General features: G+C 50.8%; 12 protein-coding genes across 12 annotated transcripts; 3 read left to right on the forward strand and 9 right to left on the reverse strand.

Annotated features, from left to right (window-relative positions):
- Positions 1–519: 519 nt before the first annotated feature.
- On the reverse strand, positions 520–1712 carry ASPSYDRAFT_134909 (uncharacterized protein). The gene is made up of 2 exons (XM_040840700.1): positions 916–1712; positions 520–843 (listed from the first exon to the last, which is right to left on the reverse strand). Exons 1-2 carry the CDS (start codon positions 1645–1647, stop codon positions 778–780), a joined length of 798 nt encoding a protein of 265 aa, XP_040699984.1. The 5' UTR covers positions 1648–1712; the 3' UTR covers positions 520–777.
- Positions 1713–1897: 185 nt separating this feature from the next.
- ASPSYDRAFT_207931 (uncharacterized protein) lies at positions 1898–3090 on the forward strand. The gene is made up of 2 exons (XM_040843927.1): positions 1898–2227; positions 2283–3090. Exons 1-2 carry the CDS (start codon positions 1976–1978, stop codon positions 2928–2930), a joined length of 900 nt encoding a protein of 299 aa, XP_040699985.1. The 5' UTR covers positions 1898–1975; the 3' UTR covers positions 2931–3090.
- A 30-nt stretch (positions 3091–3120) lies between these two features.
- Positions 3121–3666, forward strand: ASPSYDRAFT_406276 (uncharacterized protein). The gene has a single exon (XM_040846113.1). It carries the CDS (start codon positions 3232–3234, stop codon positions 3547–3549), a length of 318 nt encoding a protein of 105 aa, XP_040699986.1. The 5' UTR covers positions 3121–3231; the 3' UTR covers positions 3550–3666.
- A 428-nt stretch (positions 3667–4094) lies between these two features.
- Positions 4095–5086, reverse strand: ASPSYDRAFT_48465 (uncharacterized protein). The gene is made up of 3 exons (XM_040847624.1): positions 5059–5086; positions 4975–5031; positions 4095–4916 (listed from the first exon to the last, which is right to left on the reverse strand). The coding sequence occupies exons 2-3, from the start codon at positions 5024–5026 to the stop codon at positions 4504–4506; spliced, it is 465 nt and encodes a 154-aa protein (XP_040699987.1). The 5' UTR covers positions 5027–5031; positions 5059–5086; the 3' UTR covers positions 4095–4503.
- A 972-nt stretch (positions 5087–6058) lies between these two features.
- Positions 6059–8112, reverse strand: ASPSYDRAFT_34173 (DUF3176 domain-containing protein; the record flags this gene model as incomplete). Its single annotated transcript, XM_040845203.1, has 2 exons — positions 6059–7754; positions 7811–8112. 2 exons carry the CDS (start codon positions 8110–8112, stop codon positions 6059–6061), a joined length of 1998 nt encoding a protein of 665 aa, XP_040699988.1.
- A 739-nt stretch (positions 8113–8851) lies between these two features.
- ASPSYDRAFT_1158743 (uncharacterized protein) lies at positions 8852–9778 on the reverse strand (the record flags this gene model as incomplete). The annotated part of the gene is made up of 1 exon (XM_040840054.1): positions 8852–9778. One exon carries the CDS (start codon positions 9776–9778, stop codon positions 8852–8854), a length of 927 nt encoding a protein of 308 aa, XP_040699989.1.
- Positions 9779–10386: 608 nt separating this feature from the next.
- Positions 10387–11373, reverse strand: ASPSYDRAFT_92374 (uncharacterized protein; the record flags this gene model as incomplete). The annotated part of the gene is made up of 1 exon (XM_040852667.1): positions 10387–11373. The coding sequence occupies one exon, from the start codon at positions 11371–11373 to the stop codon at positions 10387–10389; it is 987 nt and encodes a 328-aa protein (XP_040699990.1).
- Positions 11374–12056: 683 nt separating this feature from the next.
- ASPSYDRAFT_34176 (uncharacterized protein) lies at positions 12057–12557 on the reverse strand (the record flags this gene model as incomplete). Its single annotated transcript, XM_040845204.1, has 1 exon — positions 12057–12557. One exon carries the CDS (start codon positions 12555–12557, stop codon positions 12057–12059), a length of 501 nt encoding a protein of 166 aa, XP_040699991.1.
- Positions 12558–13140: 583 nt separating this feature from the next.
- ASPSYDRAFT_92376 (uncharacterized protein) lies at positions 13141–13919 on the reverse strand (the record flags this gene model as incomplete). The annotated part of the gene is made up of 2 exons (XM_040852668.1): positions 13141–13510; positions 13573–13919. The coding sequence occupies 2 exons, from the start codon at positions 13917–13919 to the stop codon at positions 13141–13143; spliced, it is 717 nt and encodes a 238-aa protein (XP_040699992.1).
- Positions 13920–14393: 474 nt separating this feature from the next.
- ASPSYDRAFT_34178 (putative MFS transporter) lies at positions 14394–16288 on the reverse strand (the record flags this gene model as incomplete). The annotated part of the gene is made up of 6 exons (XM_040845205.1): positions 14394–14708; positions 14759–15716; positions 15769–15959; positions 16010–16151; positions 16202–16212; positions 16268–16288. The coding sequence occupies 6 exons, from the start codon at positions 16286–16288 to the stop codon at positions 14394–14396; spliced, it is 1638 nt and encodes a 545-aa protein (XP_040699993.1).
- Positions 16289–17499: 1211 nt separating this feature from the next.
- On the forward strand, positions 17500–19731 carry ASPSYDRAFT_48468 (uncharacterized protein). The gene has a single exon (XM_040847625.1). It carries the CDS (start codon positions 17997–17999, stop codon positions 19662–19664), a length of 1668 nt encoding a protein of 555 aa, XP_040699994.1. The 5' UTR covers positions 17500–17996; the 3' UTR covers positions 19665–19731.
- Positions 19732–19883: 152 nt separating this feature from the next.
- ASPSYDRAFT_92379 (uncharacterized protein) lies at positions 19884–20831 on the reverse strand (the record flags this gene model as incomplete). The annotated part of the gene is made up of 1 exon (XM_040852669.1): positions 19884–20831. The coding sequence occupies one exon, from the start codon at positions 20829–20831 to the stop codon at positions 19884–19886; it is 948 nt and encodes a 315-aa protein (XP_040699995.1).
- Positions 20832–21160: the final 329 nt, after the last annotated feature.

Here is a 21160-nt window from a genome sequence, read left to right on the forward strand (position 1 = left end):
GAAAAGCTCCAGCATGAGGGGTGTTTTCAAGGACTATTCTACCCCAAGATCATGGATAAAGAGCTTCCATTGGGGACGAAAATTCTGCAGGTCCGTGTGCAATAAGGCTTTAGTCTAGTGACAATGCACCTGTTGTTGGAGGGCAAGGATCAGCGGCGCAGCCTTCCATACCGCGATAGGTCCGACGCCGTTATGGAGGAAAAGGAGGCTTATTATCCTTTACCATCTATCGTTTCTATACATGCATCACGACAATTATCTCCCGATGGGTGGGGGAGTTCTGGATACCGTCCTAAACGGCTTCTACGCCGCCTGACAGTACGGAGAATATATCAATCCAGTATACAGACACTTTTTGGTTATGAAGGCGCAATGAAGGTCTAACTAAAGGGCAAATTGCATGAAAACATATCAACAAGACTCTGATTCTAGGATATACACTGGATACGCTGCCAAATACGTGGATATTCTATACTAGATCTTTTAGATATCGTAGTTTACCGTGGATTTTTTTCCTTTAAATAAGCTTTCTCTTCTAAATAATACGGGATACAGGTATCTTGTATGAACTATTTATTATTCAGCCTCCTCCGCCTAGGTCGACACTCGGATCTCGAAAGCTGCCGTTTCAAGTCTCTGATGCGATCCGCCTGTTGTCGAGCGTGGTGGAGGCCAAAATAAAGCCAGAACGTCCTTGCAGCATTAGGCTGCACCTGAAGTCCCTGACTGCCTAGACTTATTTGAACTTTGATGGCAAATATTTTCCTTCGCGAGAACTCAATACACCCCCGGGATCAGACGATACTTGACGCGCGACTTGATCTCTCTATACGCATCACCGTACTGTATACTATTATCAGCTTTCCCCCCTTCTGTCCGTCAAGTTATCCACACGACGGGAGAAAGAATGCTTACCCTGTTTGTCAAATATTCATCCAGCACAGGAACCCCCCGGGAGGCAAAATCATAAAAAAAGAAAGAAAATGTAAGAGCTGCCAGTGGGATTCCACCGGTGACAAGCGCATAGCCAGCACGCCATACTGTATACCCACCGTAGTTGATGTTCGTCGCGAGAGAGAACAACCCACCGCCATAAGGCTTGCCCTTGTTCGCGGGATCCTTCTTGAACGCTGTCCGCTGAAACTCGGAGATGGCTTCAGTCAGGATTCCAATGAAGTATGCGCTTGCTCCGATGGCGACAAGAGGATTTGCGAGTAGCAATTTGGCCAGATTGCTTGGAGAAACGGGGCCGGGCGCTTGGGAGGTCACGGCCCAGACGGAGAGGAGGGTATTAACCGAGTTGAAGATGGTATTGAATCCGGCGATTGTGATTGCGGAGGCGACGGAGGTTTCTTGCTCAGAAACGAAGATCATGGTTGCGATCTGCTTGATGCTGCTGCCCAGGGAGAGGAGACTGACAAGTCCGTAGTAGGGCTGGAGGGTGGTGACGCTTGCAGAGGTAAGGATTTTAGTTCCTGAAACTGACTGCCCTCCCAGCCATTCGATAGCTTGCGTCGCCCATCCCCGGGTCAGCAGGTTGTGCTGCCACCAGACATCGAGGGCGCGGAGACCGATGAAGATGGCCTTGCCGACTGGCGAGGCGTTCTTGCGGCGGGAAACGTTATCATGGAGCGATTGGGGAGCCATGTCGAGGAATCAGGGCCAAAAGTTATTTGACAGATAATAGGAAGGCAAGAGTGACTGAGACTGCCTTATATGCTGTAAATTTCTATTCTTCTCAACCCTCAACCCAAATTTTTGACTAGCCAGTGCTTGTTAATCTCGGGCTTAAAATTGAGCCCGATGGCGATCTTCTGACATAACGCATGACACCGCGCAGTATAAAGTAACCAGCAGACTATACCTTTCCCCATTTTATTGCTTAAAGTGAAGAAATCGCATGCGAACCCGCAGGTAAACGGGACCTTGAACCGTGGTCGTTTCTGCTTCTCAACTTCTTGTCCATTCTTCCAACATGACTGCCGTCCTCATTACTGGCGCCACCGGCAAACAAGGGGGTGCTCTCATCAGAAGCCTGGTCCTCCGCAAGAGCCCTCTCGAGATTCTCGCGGTTACCAGGAACCCGTCGTCAGCCTCCGCACAGAAACTGACCAAGCTATCCCCTAATATCAAGTTAGTCGAGGGCGATTTGGGTAACCCGGCTGTCATCTTTCAGAATGCTCATCGATTGACAAAATTACCCATATGGGGCGTGTACAGCGTGCAGGTAAGCGGACCTGTTCATCCTTCTATGCAGCCGACGATTGACATCACCTGAATAGGCTGCAATTGGCAACAATTCCGAAGAAACCGAAGGAAAAGCCCTAATAGACGAATCCATCAAACAGGACGTCAAGTTCTTTGTCTACAGTTCTGTCGACCGTGGTGGTGAAGAGCGTTCGTTCAACAACCCAACCAGTATACCCCATTTCATCAAGAAGCATAATATTGAACATCATCTTGTGGATCGCACCAAGGATGGTGAGATGCAATGGACTATCCTTCGCCCGGTCGCCTTTTTCGAGAACCTAACCCCCGACTTCTTCGGCAAAGTGTTTGCCACATGCTTCAAGATGGCTGTAGGTGGAAAGCCACTGCAGCTTGTTGCAACTAGTGACATCGGGTTCTTCGGCGCCGAAGCATTCATCAATCCGGCACAGTACAAGGGAAAGGCGATTTCCATTGCCGGTGATGAACTGACATTTGATGGCATGAGGTCAATCTTTGAGCAAAAGACAGGACAGTCACTGCCGATGACATTCCGGCCTGTGTGTTCGTTCTTCATGGCCATGATGAAGGATATGGGATATATGTTCAAGTGGTTTCATGGTGAGGGATACAAGGCCGACATTCCCAGTCTAAGGTCGATCAATCCGGAGATGATGGATTTTGCGACTTGGCTGGAGAAGGAGAGTGGCTTCAAGAAATAGCCAAGAATAGCCAACTGGGGAGGCAAGTGGCTTGAGTGTATGATGTGTGCTTTTTACTGTTCTTAATTATTTAATACCAATTCCGGCAGCCATGTACCATACTTGGGGCAAACTGTATGATATCCGCAGCCATAGCTCCAATGGATTTCAAGCCTTTTTCTCGGTAACAGCGCGACTGATAGTCAGCTACGATGGTTAAGCCGTTACTCCAGTCGCTGGTCCATAAGCTGCCTCATTACCTACCAGTCCTCCTTTCTGATCCCGCTGTATCCTCCCGCTTTATGCCGCTCAGCCGATCAGAATGGATTCCCCTGGCATAGTTACGCATAAGTCACTCACCTCAAAGTTTTTCTTTCCCAGTCATTGGCAAGAGTCTAATATGTATATGGGTAGGATGGAGAACTTCACACATACACGTACCTGCCGCCGTTGCAGCCAAAAAAAGATACGATATAACAAACACCAGCCATGCGACAGTTGCTCCAGGTCCGGGTCAGCGTGTGTATTCCCTGGCCCCAGCCGCGCTCCTCGACGCAGAAAACAGCCGCTGAAGGCGCAATTTCTTTCGCACCTGAAGAGCCTGGAGGAGGAAAGTGCAGGTTCTTACTCCGCAACTTGAATCCGTAACCTGCAAATCCTTACGCATTTCCCCGCCGGCAGTAGACAACCGCGAGGTTGGACCGGAGCATGGGACATTGTTAACGTCCGAAGAATCCACCCAGTATGGTACACATCAGGAGCGGTATCTATGGTTCTGCGGCGTCTCCATTCCCATACAGTGGGTGACAGCCACCGTCATCCAGGCTCGATCTCGCCCGTTCATGGTTGATTGTTCACCACCTCCCTGAGGGGATGACTGCAGAGCACATGCCGCTGATGAGAACTTCATCTCCAAAAAAGTCCCATGCGGGAGCAGCTCTTTTTAACTGCGATTTGAAATATTGGAGTTTGCTTATCATTCTTCATTTCATAGAGCGAGCTGCTGCCGCACATGGGCGTGTCTGGGAAGAGACAGTTGCTACGGATCATCGCCCGATGACTCGCTAGAGAGCGATAGTCAGACGCTACGCTGTATTATCTTGAGTAAAAATTCATTTGGATCTCAAATGAATGAATATTGGAAATAAATCCTCCCAGTCCAATTGCTTTCGGGATTAAAATAGCCTCCGGGCTTGGGTAATCAGTCATTCCCCCATGGATCCCCCTAGAAACCTATCGAACAAAGTAAAATTCGTTGACTCTGTTAACTAGTTATCCTGTCCTGAATGAATGATGTTGGCGAGCCGAAACGTTCTGTTAACTCTCAAGTGGCCGTTCGGCTAGAAGGTCCTAGGGCGAGAAAGGTCAGATCAATACTATAGAGCAAACCTTTCAAAATATTATCTTAAAGGCTACTTGAAATTCTCGATTTATTGTCGCGTAAAGGGAACATGTATAAGAGGCAGTAATTGATCAAAATGGTCCATCCATGGCCTCCGCAGGATCGCACCGTGGTGTGGTTCTTTGTCGCATATACTGACCCGCGGTGCGGTTCGTGGCGAGGTCTACAAGCCCTCCATCTCGTCCGCCTCCTTCAGAACCAGTAATCCTTTCCCGCAATCCCACCAGGATTCTCGGTCGAGCCTGGAGTCAGCCCGACTTCCTGCAGCTTGTTCTTCAGGCGCTGGGCCACCGCGCCGGGGTACTGCGGTGAAGAATGTGCGGGACCCTGCCCGGTGGCGGCCAGCTTGTCGGTCAGGCTGTTGTCCGTGCGGAGGAATGGCACATGGATAGACTCGTGGCCTCCACAGGCCTCAGCGCATGCACTATACATCGACTGGAATGCGGCCTCGGACCATCCGCCTCCCAGGATAACCGCACGCGGGGGTACGGTGAAATCATTCGAGCCAACCTGAGTGTGCAGGCTGTCTACTGAAGGAGCTCTGCCCGCGATAATGAGAGGGACCTCGTTTTGCGCAGCTGGGAGATTATGGCCCGCATAGACGACTGCTAATGATTAGGACTAGGACGGATTACATAGCAAGGGAAGAGGAGGGTTACTGACCGTTGAATTCTGGCTGGAGTAGGGATCGGATGAGGGTTGCAACGGGCTTCATCGCACCGCAGAGGATGACGGGAATCGGAGTAGACATTTTACATGAATTTCTGGATTGTAGGTGTGTGAGGAAGAGCGCGTTCTTGCCGTTCTGCGGTTCCAGATCCTCAATATAAGTAGTTAATTCTACGGCTGTTTCATCATTATTAATCAGAATGAGTCGCAGGTATTTCTGCGTCCGACAAAGAATCCGAAGGAAAACCACCTTGTACTTTTCCGGTTTACAAATCAACTGCTATAGGATCATTATGATTTGTAAAAAGCATACCACCTGAATTGGAACGAAGCCAAAGTACTAGGGAGACTGAGTAATGTTGCTGCAACCTTGGTCCACTAATCCGGGCATACGAGCCTTCAAATATTGAGTAGATCTAACTGAATACAATGTCTTCTAAATTTTTCAATTTTTACTATACACTAGTCACTAGTGAGCAGTCTAAGCGCGGAGACTCGATGGTTTAGTTCCGGCAAGGATGCCTGCTTTCCCTGTACCATGTTTCTCCAGCTGTACAAGAAAGTGATTCATTCATGCCTTGTATGCCGCGACATTAGCGAACTCCACATTGTCAGCCCCGACGGGACCTGGACAGGACATGAGCTGCAATGTGTCCAGAATAACTGATTCAAGGCCGATGAGCATTCATCAAGTACTGAGAACGAAGCTGATTTGGGTATTAGAGAGCTATCGCCGGATAATCCCACCCCATTTCAGTCCCGCACAAACCCAAAAGAACTAGAATATTATATACTTGCTTTAAGAATCAAAGAAAGCTGGACAACTCCCTCGCCCGCCCTCCCGTTTGCGGTTTTGATTAGACGATATGACCCCCTATATGGCATTCGATATTGACGTCGCAGCGTTGAGCGCTCAAAAGTCAATAAATATCACGCACCACGGGTGCGCGCGCCAGAATCAGCGTCTCTCATCCTTCTTCATGCCCTTCCTATCCTTTGACAGATTGAATGATAGCTGGCGGTCAATTATCCGTAAATGGGTTAGTTTCACTATCTTGGTAACTCGTCTGCATTTACACTAATCACCCTGACGGTCATCTGGAGCGACGTGTGAATCATCCCTTTGTGTGGTCGGCAGTGCCACCAAATCTTCCACGCAATGATCCTGTGTTATTACCACCTTCTGGTTTCTGGCCGTGCTCCTCATCTCTTCCATCGTCTTGGACCCTTCCAAGACTCGTCCCGTCGTCCGGCCCTGGCGCAAGACCGCGAGAGAGCTACTCTTCCATATCTGTACCGCCTCTGACCTAGAGCAGTTTCTGACGGTCAACTGCCAGAACACGAGGCCACCGGCTAGCATCAGGGCATGAAGCACTATCCAGCCCCATTCGATGCTATAATACGTGGTGGCGACACCGACGAGTCCGTATTCGGGTTGGTTGTCGCTGCCCAGAGTTATATGGCCATTCAGTGGGTCAAACCTGGCGATGCCATCTCCATTTCTGCGCATGTCGTTGGTCATGCTCGCGCCAAGCGCGGCAAACTTGCTATCAAGGTCGACGGCTTCATTTGTCTCGAAGATGTGCCGTAACGCTTGCGGATAAGCCTTGTAGCCTACCCTGGCGCCGTTGTAGCCGACGGCATGCTCACCCAGTCGCCTCGCAATAGCACGAGTTACATTTGTTGACCCCGTCATGTTTGTCGTTAGCAGTTCGGGAAAGTATGCGCTGATGGGCTTGACGGCGGTTTCGGCCAAGGTATAATTCGGGCCACCACTGGAGTTCTGCGGATAGTAGAGGGTCAGGTCTTCCCGGCTGATGGCAGAGTATCGCTCGTCCCACTCCAAGCTTGACATTTGGTCATCGGGGGGGATGTTTTCAGGAGCGTACCATTCTTCCAGGGGTGAATCCTTTGGTAGCCAAGAATTTGGATCTCTCCTTGCATCAGTGTCCTCGTTGGTGTTTTCGTAGACGGTGTTTCCCTCGACCGTCGTGTTGATCTTTTGGACGCAGTAGTATACCGCACATTCGCTTGCACGAACAGGGACATCAGGCCACGCGCCGGAACCTGTTCCCAGATGGACTGTATCCACGTAGATCATGCTGGTCGACCAGATCAAGGTGTCCACGTCCTGCATCCGGTTGGTCTTTGCCGGGCTCCCGCTTCCAAATGAAGTCATAGTGGGACCAGCCACAATCCACGAGTTGGCTGGGTTCTGGTAGCCCTGTTCTGGGATCCCGATAATACTGGCACTCTGCCCGTTGATACCCGCCAGAAAGTGACCGTTGGGCAAGACGAATGCCGAGCTGTCGTTCGCCGGCATGGTGTCTTCTCCGAGAATCAAAGGCCCCGCGACGTCTCCAAAGTTGTCAGCCCTCGTCAAGTCCAAAGTGAGATTGTGGCATGTGTGGCAGACCCCAAGAGTCTTGGACGGGGGCCATGTGCATTGGCCAGTTGGGCATGTCACATTCGCCTGCTGACGGATTTCAGCCAGCGAGCGTGAGAAGCCGTTCAGGATGGACCCCTGCATCGACAGATCTATCGTCGCCTTGGCTACAACTGCCTTGGGCCCGGATGGGTTTATGGTGGAGTTGGTAGCGTTTCCATACACCACGTCGCCCTTGGTGTACTCTTGTGTTCGCGCGCTTTCGGCATAGGCGTCACCCAAGGAGTCAACGAACTCTGTTCCCTGGCGCAGCTGCACCAGCTGCTGCGAGAACGGGTCCAAGGCGATGGCGATCAAAGTCAGAAAGGCGCCGAGTTGGACGGATATTCTTGAAATCACTATTGATTAGCCTCTGAATAACGATCAGGGACGGACCAGACTCACGACCTTCGTGTCTTGCAGAGAACATTCACACCCCCAAGCGGACCACGACTGGCCGAGTCCATCCGCTCAAAGTCAACCAGCTGCCTCTCCTCGCGGGAGAACAGGATCCATTTCCACTGGCTGATGCACTCGGAAACCGCATAGATCAACGCCGCCTTCACCGCAGCAGACAGTATCGACACCAGCGTATTGAGCGTCACCCCGTACCAGTCGAAGATGGGCCGGTCGTCAAACACACTGAGCAGCGCCACCATCCCGGCAAAAGCCAGTCCTGATCCCCCGAGCGCCCAGAGCTCCGGCATCCAGGGCGTGTATACTGTCCCGCGGTGCTTTGTTGGCGTTGTGTCTTTCATTTCGAACAAACTGCAGTTGACGCTCGTGGATGCGTGTGTAGAGGGTTGGTTCCACGACGCTCAGAAGCTGGCGACATCCCGCAAGCTGACAATCGAGCTCACGCGAAGGTCCCTCGATCTCATTCCTTTGCTACGTCATGGCTACTTTTGATTAGCTGGATTCGCCTCGTATGAGATGACCCCAGCATCTTGGCATGGGTGCTCCGCCACGCCGCGTACGGAGCGCCCTGTACTTCCAGTACAGGTATACAGCCTGTGCCGCCGCTTGAAACCCACAGATTCGCCCCTTCAGCCTCATTTCTCATCCCTCACCTGAGCCGGAAAACCCGTACGCCAACCACAAGACTGCAGCCAGGGCGCTCCAGATCTGGAGACCCGCAAGAATCCTCACAGCCAGTTGATGTTTCCTAGATCTACGATTCCAGACTACCATGCTTAAGCTATCATATCGCATCAGATCTGCTCGGTGCGCAAAACGCAGGGAGGCGAAAGCACTAAAACAGATGGGAAAGGCCATCAACCCTTGTAGAAAATCAAATATATATGTTCTAGCTACCCAGTACAATCATATGTCCCATTCGTGTGTCTGTCTAAACCACACCTTGTCCCCGGACTTGGAACGGTGAAATTAAGAAAAGAAAATCTGTCATATATGGTAACGTTCCTGCCTTCCATTATACCCGTGCCGTCAGTAACGAACTTTGTGTCGTTGGAGTATCCCCCTGAGACGCCGTATTTCACAATGGGCAACTTGAAGGGCTGGGACAAACTCCCCTTCGCAATTCCCGGGCTTGGGCGCGTACCGTGGACCAGGCCTGGGAGCGTAGCCAGCCTGAGGTCTTCTAATCAAGTGCCTGGCGAGCGCTCTGGCGGATACACCTGGTCCGCTATTCCTGTATGCTACTGCCTGTTGCTCCGGATGGTGCTGAATTTGTACACGACCTGTAGTAGGAAGTCTCCCTGGCCCCAACATCACCCGTCCTCGCATACCAGAACCGTTTGGTCGACTCGGTAATTGAGCTGACATGATGCTCTGTTGGGCAACATCAACTTTGGCAGGAATTGGATGATCCCTAGGACCAACGGCTTTGTGAACCGCGTGTTGAGGAGTTTTAAGCTTTCCCACTGGGACTGCACGTTTGATACCAGGGCTGGCGATGTTGCCTGCTCGTGGTGCAGGAGGAACGACAGTCTTATTTAGCGGAGGGATACCACTGTCGTTGGCTAGAGTGGCATCATCTGATCGTTGCATCGATTGGGGTATAGGTAGGGAGTTACTTGCTGTTAGTTGCTGTGGACTGACAGTAGCAAGCGGTGGTTGCTCCGGCGTAACCCTAGATACATGATTAGGAGTCACCTTCTCCATCCTCCGGGGCATTTCCAAGGCTTCATCAATGCTTTGCCAGTCAATAGGCTCTGCGCTTGTAGTCTGAAAGCACCCAGAGGCCCCACTACGTGCAACCCATGAACCAATTCCCGAACACCAGGAAGCATCCGCCTGCTGTCCTTGGAATTGGGGATTTGATCCGAACATGCCGTTTGCTTGAAGGTCCTCTGTAACGCTTGCCACGCTATATGCTGTCGCTTTACTGTCGCCAGCTGCATTTCCATCCATGTCGACGTTGTGTGCTGGGTGTTGGTCAAGCAGTTGACAACCGGCTTGATCAGGATCTACACTGTGCGCACCCTACCTAGGCCGTAAACCCTGCACAAACATTCTGCTACTTATAATACTTAGGAGAAGGAATTCTCTTCCCGTTAACAAGGCTCATTGTCGACAAAACATATCTTAAGTTAGGGCTCTTTGTAAATCTTGAACTCTTTATTCGGTATTAGCCCTCATTGTGTACCTTCGGGGGCCTTATCCGTCAGATCTTGCATTATGGGATATATTTTTTGGTTATTACAGCAGGTTTCATGTACACACTACTATTTCTCCTCACGGTTGTGGAAGCTATACTTCTCCGATCGTGTCGAGATGGGCCTAGGCCTTTTTTTGATATGCCAACAATTCCTACTATCTTTGGCCTGCCCCTTTGAAGGTATCATTCTGCCCATATTGCTGATGATCCATCCAAACGGGCTACTGAACGAATACATGCTACTGCGTCTATTGAAGTTTAACCACCCAACTTCACATTCTCCAGGATTAGATATGCAATGAATACATTTTCTATTGACACCTCTATAATGAAACTCCAACATTGCCATACCATGCACGTACTAGAATAGCCTTCCCCGCTTCCTCGACCGATCCTCCTCGTCGTCAAACTCACAGGGTCTCTTCTTCAAACGAGCCACTTCATCTTCCAAAGCCTCAATCTCTCTCAAGGCATTAGCAATATCGTCCTTGGCTTGCTCCACCATGGAATTCAATTTATGCACAACATGCTCGAACAGAGCCCTCTGGTCCCTCTCATATGCAGCTTCCCTGTGTAGCTGGGCGTTCTCCGATGTAACCAGCTGCAGCCGCGCATTGACAGCGCTGTACTGTGTCTTGAGGCGGTTTACCTGCTGGCGCGAGTCGGTCCTGGTCTTCCGGAGGATACGCATTTGCTCGTTTACTCGGTGCAGGCTTTCACATAGATCCCCGTCCATGGTTTCATGGTCTGCTTCTATAGCCTGGTCATCCACAGATCCAGTGCCGGTGGGGAGCATCACGAATGATGGTGTCCGCGGGGGCGTGGGGCCAGACTGGAGATCAACGCTCTTGGAGTCCCAGGCAGAGCCCAGGCTGGCCTGGTAGGATCGCCAACCACTTGGGGTATTGCTCCGGCTTGGTCTTATAGAGTATGGTGGCGTTGGGAGGAAATAAATGCTTTGTTCGACTTCGTTCTCCGTCTCTCGGGGAGCACTTTCCGCCCATCCAGGGATGGACGACTGCTGCGCCTCAGTATAGGAGTGTGCAGTCGCCTCCGTCTTGACGAGGCTCTCATGGTGACTGGTCTTTTGCATTTTTGGCTTGGTGTGGCGCTTTGGGCGTGAAAGCTTTCTTCCATTGGGAGGGTTGTTGCCCACCGGTTCAGGGTCCCGTTCATCTTCCGCCAGGTATGCCAGGTCTGTTGGAAGACCAATGGTTGTCGGGCTGTAAGGCCTGATCCTGTGAGGGTAAGCAGAAACCCTCTGTGCTTGTTGTTTATTAGGGTTTGCGACGGTGGGCCCGTGGGGAATGAATAGTGGACTGAATGATCTCGGCCACGGTGAATCCATAGTATTGACGTTGCTGTATAACTCCAGGGAGGTATGGTGTCGATACAAGTACTCGAAACCGAGGGGAACGATGATAGAGGTTTGTGAGGGTTGCTTGGTAGACTATTTATCCTCCCACTCTACACTCGCTTTATGCCTTGTGTGGGAAATTGGCTTGCACAAGGCACGAAAGCATCGCTTTTCAGCATTTCCTAATTGCTTGACGTAAGTTTCATCTGTAAACAATTGCATTTAACAGCCAGATAAATCTGCATTTGTTTCCACAATCTCAATGAATATGAAATCCAGGGGCTGTTATCCTTGGTTTCAATGCCTTCAGCGGCAAGGCATGAACAATGAGTATCAAACATCGGGGTCCAAACTATGCCTTTGTCCTTCCTCTATTGAGCATACCCAGCTGATACTCGATTGTACCAAGACGTTCAATTGCTCTGTCTAGCCACAATATGCTAGAAGTCCACATCAAGCCGACAACATCATTGTTGTTATGTTTCTGAATGTTACAGTCCAGAGTCCTCTGCTACTCTATTTTGCATTATGTTGAAAAAAATGAGAATGTTTGGTATTCACGTGCTTTACAACATTACTACACTTTGCTATTGAAACGAATATTTGCTATGGATAAATTCACAGGATAAAAAGTATATTTGGGAGAGCGAGACATGTTAATGAAACAAAACCAACTAGCCAACAATATCCATCTGCCAGTCCTCCTCTACAACATTTTCTCGCCCAGCTGTGCCAGTCTGGCTGGAGGCTTCTTTAGGTAGACCTTTATAACCAGGCAGAGGACTCAACCCCTTCAACCACAGGGGAGTCACCGCACTGCGCCGGGATCCCCTGCGAGGATAAGGCTGGAAACGGCGTTTCAAGCAGACTCGTGGAGGCGCCTTCATTGGGACGGATTTCTTGGCTATAGAGCCGCCCCTGCGCTTGAGCGCTGCTATCTGAGCTGTCGTCAAGCCATTATCTAGCAGTTCCCCTTTGTCACTAGCATTGCCGTCGCATTGCACGATCGAGCCCTCGTCACTTGAACTGGGATTGGACGTGACGGCTTTGGTGGACTCATCGTCGTCTGACTGAACTTTGATAGTTATGCCGATATCCAGGTCGTCACCACTAGCAATAGTAACAGCTTCGGAGATTGGCCCATCGCGTTCAGGATTTGCAGTGGAGCAAGTCATTTTCTTTGGGGAAACGTTATAGATCATATCGACCTAGACAGGGCGCTGGCCAGTGCTGTCCAACGTGTTGGATAGTCTTCCTCTTTGCTGGTATTTGTAGACATCGGCCTGGAATTCCGTCTCATTGAACCCTATACACTTTGATTTCATCTTTGTGGCCATGAACAAAGTTGCGTCTTTGAAGTCACATTCGTCTTTACTCCTGGGTTTGCAGAACGTCCTTAACAATGCCTATGAATTGGATAGGGATTTGACATCAAATATAGCTACGACTATATTATCACTCAAATGAGCAGGGCCGTGAACTACGCGGCGTGTACCCTGAATAACAGCAGGTCCAGCTTCTCCAAAGGTCTCAACATCATGGGCTATACAAAGTGGATTAATGTAGTTACTATAGCCTAGTAAGGCTTGAAATCGCCATTCCTTCTTAATCTTACATTTGAAGATATGTTGCATCTCGGACAGTATTCACCAACTCCCGTTCCCCTAGGACATCCTCTTCCGACTCTTTCCTTATCAGGCGTGCCTCTCATTTATCGTCCAGCTCTTGAACCCTGCGGCGAACCCTCTCGAACTGCAATCACGAATCTTTATTACGAGCTTCCAGCACCCCAGTATGAGCCTTCACCAGGCGATCTCGTTCTCTTACAGACACCCCCCATTTTACCTTCCTCAACGTCGACAGCGCATCCTTGAGGACCGCGATTTCATTCTGCAACTCAGCATGGCGACATGCAACGTCAGTGCTAGCCCTGGTTTTCTCACGAATGATCGCGACAAGCTGCCGCCGCATCCCAGCCCGCCCCCAGGCCATGTCGCTGATCTTCTTCCGAAGCTTCCCGGTATCTGTGTACGATCCCATCTGTACTTTCATGAGCTGGTCCTGCAGATTGGCAATATACCTCGTGGCGCTGTTCAACTCGGCTGTTTTTTCTGCGATTCCTGCTGCTCTTCCACAAGCATGGCGCTCAGCCTCTCGATCTCCTCCTTTGCCTCTCTCAATTCCCCGCACGCTTGTGTGCTCTCCGTGTTCTTATCCGATATATTTGTCGATTTCTGCACGTTTTCATGTGTCCCGGGGACAGGCACTACAACTGCCGACTCTTCAACTGGTGTGGTAGTATCTCCACGTGGCCTCGCAATCGAGGTTAAACAGGCCTGGCAGTTGTGCGTGTCAGACATATTGTCGCCATTCAAACGGGAAATACCCCAAATATCACGCGAGGCAGGGGCACTTGTTTGGTTGTTGATTGAGGAGTCCGCTTGGTAGCAGGGATATTCGGTGCTCATGTCCTGGCCGATGTGTTTGAAGGATTCTAACAGTTGCGAAATGTCTGCGTCGAACAACTGGTCGGTCATGATTATCTACCGTGTGCTTAGGACTATGGTCGTTCAACGTTAGGCGTTGTCGGTATTAGCGTAAGTCCCTAAGGAGGCCCTAGTGTGATGATGATGAGATGCTGAATAGATCTTCCGATACGATAAAAGTTGCAGGCACTCGCGTGCTGCATTCATGAACCACTTTATTTGCCATCTTGAGCGTAATAAAGCTGCATGGTGCTTGTTACTGTGTTTCGGGTACTGGTATTCCTCCTCCAAATGTCCGTGTGTCACATCAAACATTGTCTGTCAAAGTCATATCAATACAAGGGCACGTCTCTCACCATTCTGCATTAAATGGAATAATGCTCTTACTGGTGACAGTGGCCAGTCTTGAAACCAACAATGCCTTTATGAATACGCGTCCAAAATCAATAACAAAGTCATATTATTACAGGTGAAACGCCTACTATACTATCGGCATCCGCCCCAAGTCAATAGTAAAGCCCCAATCTACATAGAATGCACCTTAGACTTGGCCGTGAGCCTCCTCAGCCTCTTCCCATAAACATAAAACGGAATGCAAAAAAGACACCAAAGCACAGCAAGGGACATGTTCAGCATAATCGGCTTCACAAAGCCATCCTTCTCAATCCAGTGCGTGATGAACTCACTGAACCCATAACCCCACAGATTCTTGTTCACAGTGATTGTCACGAAGATTGATCCTGCGGCTGGTTTGTAGCTGTCGACGGCGTATGTGCTGATGATTGCTGGAAGTGCAGCGACTTGGATTCCGGCGGCTGAGTACCCGATTATAACAATTGCCTGATTGGTTAGTATCTTTCATACAAGGTAAATATGCCAGGATATCTTACCCTCCAGTCCCACTTATATTGGTAACCAAACGCAACGACAAAGTTCCCGATTATACAGATGATGAGGTAGGGAATGACAGCTGGAAGCCTCATCTCTGGCTCACGGATACCGCCATTCTTGATCGTCGCTCTCATGGAGATCCAGTCTGATAACGGCCCGTTGGTGAGTAATCCAATAATCGCTCCTATCAGGATGGCAATATTGAAGAACCCAATTGTCTCGCTGGAGAAGTTGTACGGTGGCGCAGCGAACGCCTGGCTCTGCGTCAGGTTCAGGGTTAGGAAGACACTGGCGGACCATGAAACATTGAATGCTGCAAGCTCAACGATGGGGTAAATATGCAGTTTCCATGGAATCCAGAAGCTGGTGAGAAGTGTCTTGAACCCGTTACTTGGTGGCTGCCAGAGCTTGAATTGCTGCTTTGAGGGGGTCCCTTTCCCTACGTGTGACACGGGGGTCGAATTTTCGGTCTCGCCGGTGACATCCTCGTGGAATGAACTTTCCCCGGGCTTCTCGGGGTCGGACTTTGAATCTGGAATTTCCACTGACCCCTCCATCCCATCAATTGGGGGGGTACGAATCCACTTCGTCTCCGGGAAGCAAAAAACCACCAGCAACAGCGCGAGTCCCAGAAGACCGACGTTCAACCAGAAGAAGTTACGCCAGCCGACGCGCTGTGCCATTGGCCCAGCAATGATTGGCCCGACCATGAGGGACCCGAAGTAGAAGGTAAAATATAAAGTGTTGTATGCGCCTCTCTCGTGGAGGAAGAGGATATCGGCGATGATCTCTGGCTGGGACGTCTCGGCGGGACCAGCACCGAAACCGTTCAAGACGCAAGCGCCCATGTAACTCCCGTAGTCTTTGGCGGTAGCTCGCCAGATATTACTGACGACGCAGATCAGGGTGGAGAATATCAGGACAGGTCGTCGGCCGAAGGTGGTTTGGATTGGGATCCTAGGCAGTTAGCCACGAGAGGTAAATACCAGGACATTCAGAGGTAGATTACCAGAAGAAATTACTAAAACCAAGGACCAAGATACAGACTCCAGTGAACTTGACCACATCGGCAAGGCTGGCATCAAAGGCTTCCATCAGTTGGGGGAACATGGGAGCTAGGGCTAGCGGTCCGAAGCCCTGACTGAAGGTCACGAGGGTCACACTGGCCATGACGACCAGCTTCCTCATCTTGGACCAGTTCTAGGACTATGGTCAATATATAGACATTAAGTGCCAAATGGGAATCGTACGAGTGGATCATGGGGGTCGTTCGATGGCTGCGGCACTAGCACTCGGTCTGGATGAGAGGACGATTTCACGAAATGGTGCGCGCCAACATCAGTCATGATCTCTGTCCCAGGGACAATCTCGGTATGGAGCTCGTGCTCCAGTCTAGTTTGTCAGTTATTTGCGATGTGAAGGTCGTGGTCATGGGCACTGACTCGTTGCGTTCCTATACACGAGAATATGTCAATAGTGCACAATGCAGCCGATTTCGAGGCACTTACATTGTCATAATTCGAGGCCATCTTGCCGGTTAGCCACAGAGGTGGACGACAGATGCTGGATACTGCAAGTAGAGCGGGCCTTCTCAGAAGCTATGATCCAAGAAATCCACATGGCCGGCCCCCTTTTATAGAAGCAACCCCGGTAGCAGAATGCGGGGAGACGGGGACGGCATAAATCCGCTATGGAGCAAAGAGCAAGTCAAGCTCCGGTATTTCGTCTCGGATTCTGACTGGTGGCAATCCCCCAGATGCCCCAGTCCAAGCTGTCATTTCCCCGCATTGTGTCTCTTCATCTTTTCGTGCGCACGGCCCAGGGTCTCCTTCCGCGGCAGATGTCAGGGGTGCATGTCCCGATCTTGACTCAGGGTGTCAATTCCACCCTAGCACTTAACCATCAGTTAGCCCAGTACCGTGGATTTGTCGTGATGAAAAGTTTAATCGACCCAGGAATCCTCAAAGGACCACCTATCGGACCGTACCGTGCTCGCTTGAGGATGCCTTCTTGATGCGCCCCGGCAATGGGTCCATCTGCCAGATGCCGCACCGTTTCGCCACAGGCCAGCCCCCTGCCATTTCCGCCTCGAAGGCAGTTCCTGGTTCGTCGGGGTGTTAGTGCCTTCCGACCAGTCAGGATCTCGCTTAGCGCTCGTCCATTGCGAGTACATCCTCCGACTCTCTGGGTCATGATACGGTGACCATGTTCCAGATTTCTTAGGTCTTGCTTGCGTCTGAAAGATGGGGGTTATCCCGACGACCATTGCGTCGGAACTTTGTACATTACGACTTAACAGTCGTTCTGGATTAAGTTTTGCAATTCCTTTCTTCTAGGGGCCAGGCCACTTGGCCATTCTGCCACTTCCGCGGCGTATATTCAATCGATGACACTTACATTCTGACCTCTAAAATAGGCGTCAGTTCCTTGCATATTCCCGAGGCAGCAAATGCGTCTGGGCCTTTATCTAACAGTTCCTCGACACATCGCCAGTCTCGTGGAAACCACGTTGTCCCAGGTTCATAAGCACAGTACTGGATGACATAATAGTATGCAAAGCAAGCAATAAATCGGATACTCATATTTCCATTGTCTTGGTGCCGTATCAGACGTCGAATACACATAAATATTTCGTGGCTTCCAGGCCTCCGTTCAATGGAATAAATATATGCACCCGCCAGTCGGTAGGCCTACGTCCGCATCTAGATCGATGAAGGACAGTGCCAGATGGGCTGTGGGTCAAAGGGCTAGACCTCCACGTCCATCCACGTCCAGGCCCAAGGGGGTTCAGGGCAACCTCTCTCTGGTTGTGGGTCGGTCCCAGAGAGGAAAGTCAGTGCCTTCACGCCCAGAAAACTCAGGATGTGGCCATTTTCGCTCTAGAACGTGGTCAGGGTCTATTGCCCTTTGGTCTACATAATACATAATCTGTGTCACAATTAAAGGGCCATTTGCTATCTTTGTTAGGGACAATCGAGTTCTTCACAAACCATCTTTCATATCGCGACAAACATGGCCAAAGACTACTATCACAAGTTTCCTAAAGGCCCTTTATATCCTGTGAAGGAACACCTCTTGGAAAGAACATACATAATTCTCTCTATGCCCAACTCGATACATTGTCAATTCTCATCACTTACTAAAGCAACGACACGTCTTCTACCACAGCGCTATCACCACCAGATACGCGCTTCAATATTTACACATATATATATTATTTCAACACGGTTAAGGACCATGAAGGCTACGACCTCCCGTACAGAGGGGAAGGCCGCCTCGTACTACTACACCACAGACACACTGTTTAGCCAGGAACTCACCCCCGAGCCTTCAGACGACGACGACGTCGTCTACCGAGGCCGAAAGGGCCTGAGACACAATGATGCGACTATTCATACCTCTAAGACGAACTCAGACGCAACACCAGACGACTGGTTTGTTCCTGGTGCGGAAGATCCAGTTTTCAGCATCAATGAAGTCAAGACTGAGTCAAAGGATGATGACCCCCTCGCCTTCTTGTCCGAGTATCCCGAGGACGACGACTTCTTCTTCGGTCCGCCTTTAGACCTCATCACGCGAGCCAGGGCGATCGAAGATGCCTATAACCACAGACTGTTTGAGCCGCCGTTGGATGCCCCACTACAGGCTACTACCGCACGGCTTGGCCAGACACACAGAGCTGAAGACAAAGAGAATACAGACTCAAAGGTCATTGATTTCGCCAGCCGACATGAAAAGGCGCAAACTCCGCTCAATAACACCATCTTTGCATGGTTGAACCAGACGGAAATCCCTACTGCTACCAGTACTGCCAGGCCAGTCTCCCAGGTGAAGCTGATCTCCAAGAAGGCGAGAACCAAGAAGCCAGACACAAAGGCCCAACGACAAACAGACAACAGAGGATCGGAGCCACCAACTTATCAAGTCAAAGCAGAAATGCGCCGCCAGAAGAACCGCAGCAAACAGCTGAAGACAAAGACTCCAGCCCCGAATAGACCTCTCCCACCCCTACCTGTGTCTGGGATCTCCAAGTCAGCTACCTCAACATCTACGGACACAGAGTCAACTACCAAGCCACAAACGGTGATAAAGGAGGAGCCACGGAGCGCTGTCACACCTACGGATCCATTCGCCTTTCCTAGGTGCAAGGAAATACCTTCCAAGGGCGAGACCATCGTGAATTCGGCCGCCGACCCACGCCGTCAGCCCAGGCCTCTATCTCCAGCATCATCTGGCAGAATATCAGCTGCCACTGTTATAACCTGCGACGTAGATCAAGTCATGACAGACGACGCTCCTTGTGTACCTCCCACCCCAACAAAGAGTGTTATCAGCGAGTACACCGGTCCAATTTACGAAGGCCGCGGTCCATTCTGGACCCCACAGGACAGAGACCACAAGACTCATCTTACTACCCCTGCCAAACATCATCCAGCAAAGTCTCTTACTCGCGACGAAGCTCTTGAGGAGCTCGACCGCGCAAACAAACGCATCTGGGAGCTGGAAATCGATGCCTCGCGCAGTGCATGGAAGCTTGGGTTCGCGAATGACCAGCTGAGGGACTTGGATGAGGCCTTGAATAGGATTGATCGGCTGGAGAATACCATTCGACGGTTCCAGGCTGAGAAGGCTTGTGCGATGGATCACCTTGATCTTGCGGGCCAGGAGATGCGCACGTTGAAGGAGAGGAGGGAGTGGGATGCGTGGCAGCTTGAGTCTGCGCAGCAACGGATCAGAGAGCTTGAGGCGGGGACAAGGACATCTGCTCATCTGAGGAAACGCAAGTGGGAGTCGCCGTCTTTGTCGCAGAGTAAAAGGGCAAAGGCCAATGATGAGGATTATCTGCGCAGGAACGAGAGGTGGCAGGGGAGGAAGAACAAGTTTTGGGCGGAGATGGTGCGGTAATACTGTTGTTAATCCGTTGGTCTTTTCTTTTGTTCTATATATTGAATGACACCAGCTTCAAATATACCCAAATCGACTTTTCGCAACGATGTAGATGTATTGTATAATATGCAGATGATATTATATGCATTTGTATCGGTTAGTGGAAGTACCGCCTTAAGAGAGTAATTGTCCAAAACAACAGGTATATGACCAGATGAATCCTTCATTGGTCACCCATCAATCCTCATCCTCATCCGGATCATACAGATCCAAATCCAGTGCAGCCTTGGGCTTCGGCGCCGGAGCCACCGACACCCCAGTGGCGGCTGCAGAACCAGCATGCGCAGCGGCCATCGCCGCCTCATTCACGCGCTTCGTCTCTTCCCCAACCGGTGCAGGCGCGACAGCATCCGCAACTCCCTCGCCCTCGGCCTCCCGAATTAACCTCTCCACCTCATTGTCTGTATCAAATCCAGGTCTCCCCTCCGCCGCCGCAAGCTGTATCTGCCCCATAAGCCCCATCCGTATCCGGTCTTCCATCGGATAAGGAAGCATGTACACCTGCCGCGTCATATTCGCCGACTCGTCCAGCCACGACGTAGCGTCCTTCGTAACGGCAGCAACAGGCTCTGCGTCTGAACTCCCATCCTGAGCCCCGTTTGCAGTTATTCCGCCCATCTCTGTATCCTGGCTCGTTATCGCGTGACCCTTCTTCGTCATTCCCGCCGCTGCATCGGCTGCCGCCTCGTTATTATATTTGCTTATCCGCCGCGCAAAGTCCAGAAGAAGCTTATAGTCGATCTCGTTGCGCTTGTGCGAAACGGGCTCCGGTTTGTCCTCTCCATCCATATCCTCGTCGGAGTCGGAGTCGTCGGAGTCACTATCTGACCCGTCATCGCCGCATACTTCCCTAATGTCTTTCTCGTAGCGCACGACCAGCCGGACGATATCCTTGACTCGCTCTTCTAGACTCTGTGCTTCTGCGCGTAGCTGCAGGATGCGCGCGTAGTTGGCCTGGTGCTGTTTTAGAGTATCGATTGTGGATGTGAGGGTGTCGTCGGCGGCGAGGAGGTTCACTGCTGCGGCTGGTGCCCCTGAAGCCGTTGGTGATGTTGTGAGTGTTGTGACGAGGGAATTCAATCTGCTTTCGAATGTTGAGAGCGCGGATTGGACTTCGGCGTTCATTTTGGTGGGCGTGCAGGTGACGGCCAAGGCACAAGGGATTGGGATTCAGCTCCCTTGCGAGTTTTTGCTTCAATTAGAGTAATATTGCTAAGACGAGGCCGGGGGATAAGGGCTGGAATAAGAGGCTGGAGAGGGAGCGACCGTCAATTCGTCAAATGGTGTTTCTGTTGTCTTGAGCTGCTTGGTCTTGCAGCTCCGGTCGCATTTGAAGCTGTTGCACGTGACAGAGCTGTCATGTCACCTGATCGGCTGTCGGCTGTGGACACCTGAGGCAGCACTCCCCGCATCTACTGAAGATCGGCCCCTCACGGCTTTCATTTTGGTAATCA

Source organism: Aspergillus sydowii, assembly GCF_001890705.1.
Source record: "Aspergillus sydowii CBS 593.65 unplaced genomic scaffold ASPSYscaffold_10, whole genome shotgun sequence".
Taxonomy (NCBI): Eukaryota; Fungi; Ascomycota; class Eurotiomycetes; order Eurotiales; family Aspergillaceae; genus Aspergillus; species Aspergillus sydowii.

Excerpts from the sequence above, each read along its gene's own strand:
- ASPSYDRAFT_48465 (XM_040847624.1), bottom strand. The coding sequence starts at position 5,026 with ATGAAGCCCGTTGCAACCCTCATCCGATCCCTACTCCAGCCAGAATTC. Across the intron at positions 4,917-4,974 it reads ACTCCAGCCAGAATTCAACG|TCGTCTATGCGGGCCATAAT; the intron begins GTCAGTAACCCT and ends AATCATTAGCAG.
- ASPSYDRAFT_134909 (XM_040840700.1), bottom strand. The coding sequence starts at position 1,647 with ATGGCTCCCCAATCGCTCCATGATAACGTTTCCCGCCGCAAGAACGCC. Across the intron at positions 844-915 it reads ATGAATATTTGACAAACAGG|TACGGTGATGCGTATAGAGA; the intron begins GTAAGCATTCTT and ends AATAGTATACAG.
- ASPSYDRAFT_406276 (XM_040846113.1), top strand. The coding sequence starts at position 3,232 with ATGGATTCCCCTGGCATAGTTACGCATAAGTCACTCACCTCAAAGTTT.
- ASPSYDRAFT_48468 (XM_040847625.1), top strand. The coding sequence starts at position 17,997 with ATGAAGGCTACGACCTCCCGTACAGAGGGGAAGGCCGCCTCGTACTAC.
- ASPSYDRAFT_207931 (XM_040843927.1), top strand. The coding sequence starts at position 1,976 with ATGACTGCCGTCCTCATTACTGGCGCCACCGGCAAACAAGGGGGTGCT. Across the intron at positions 2,228-2,282 it reads GGGGCGTGTACAGCGTGCAG|GCTGCAATTGGCAACAATTC; the intron begins GTAAGCGGACCT and ends TCACCTGAATAG.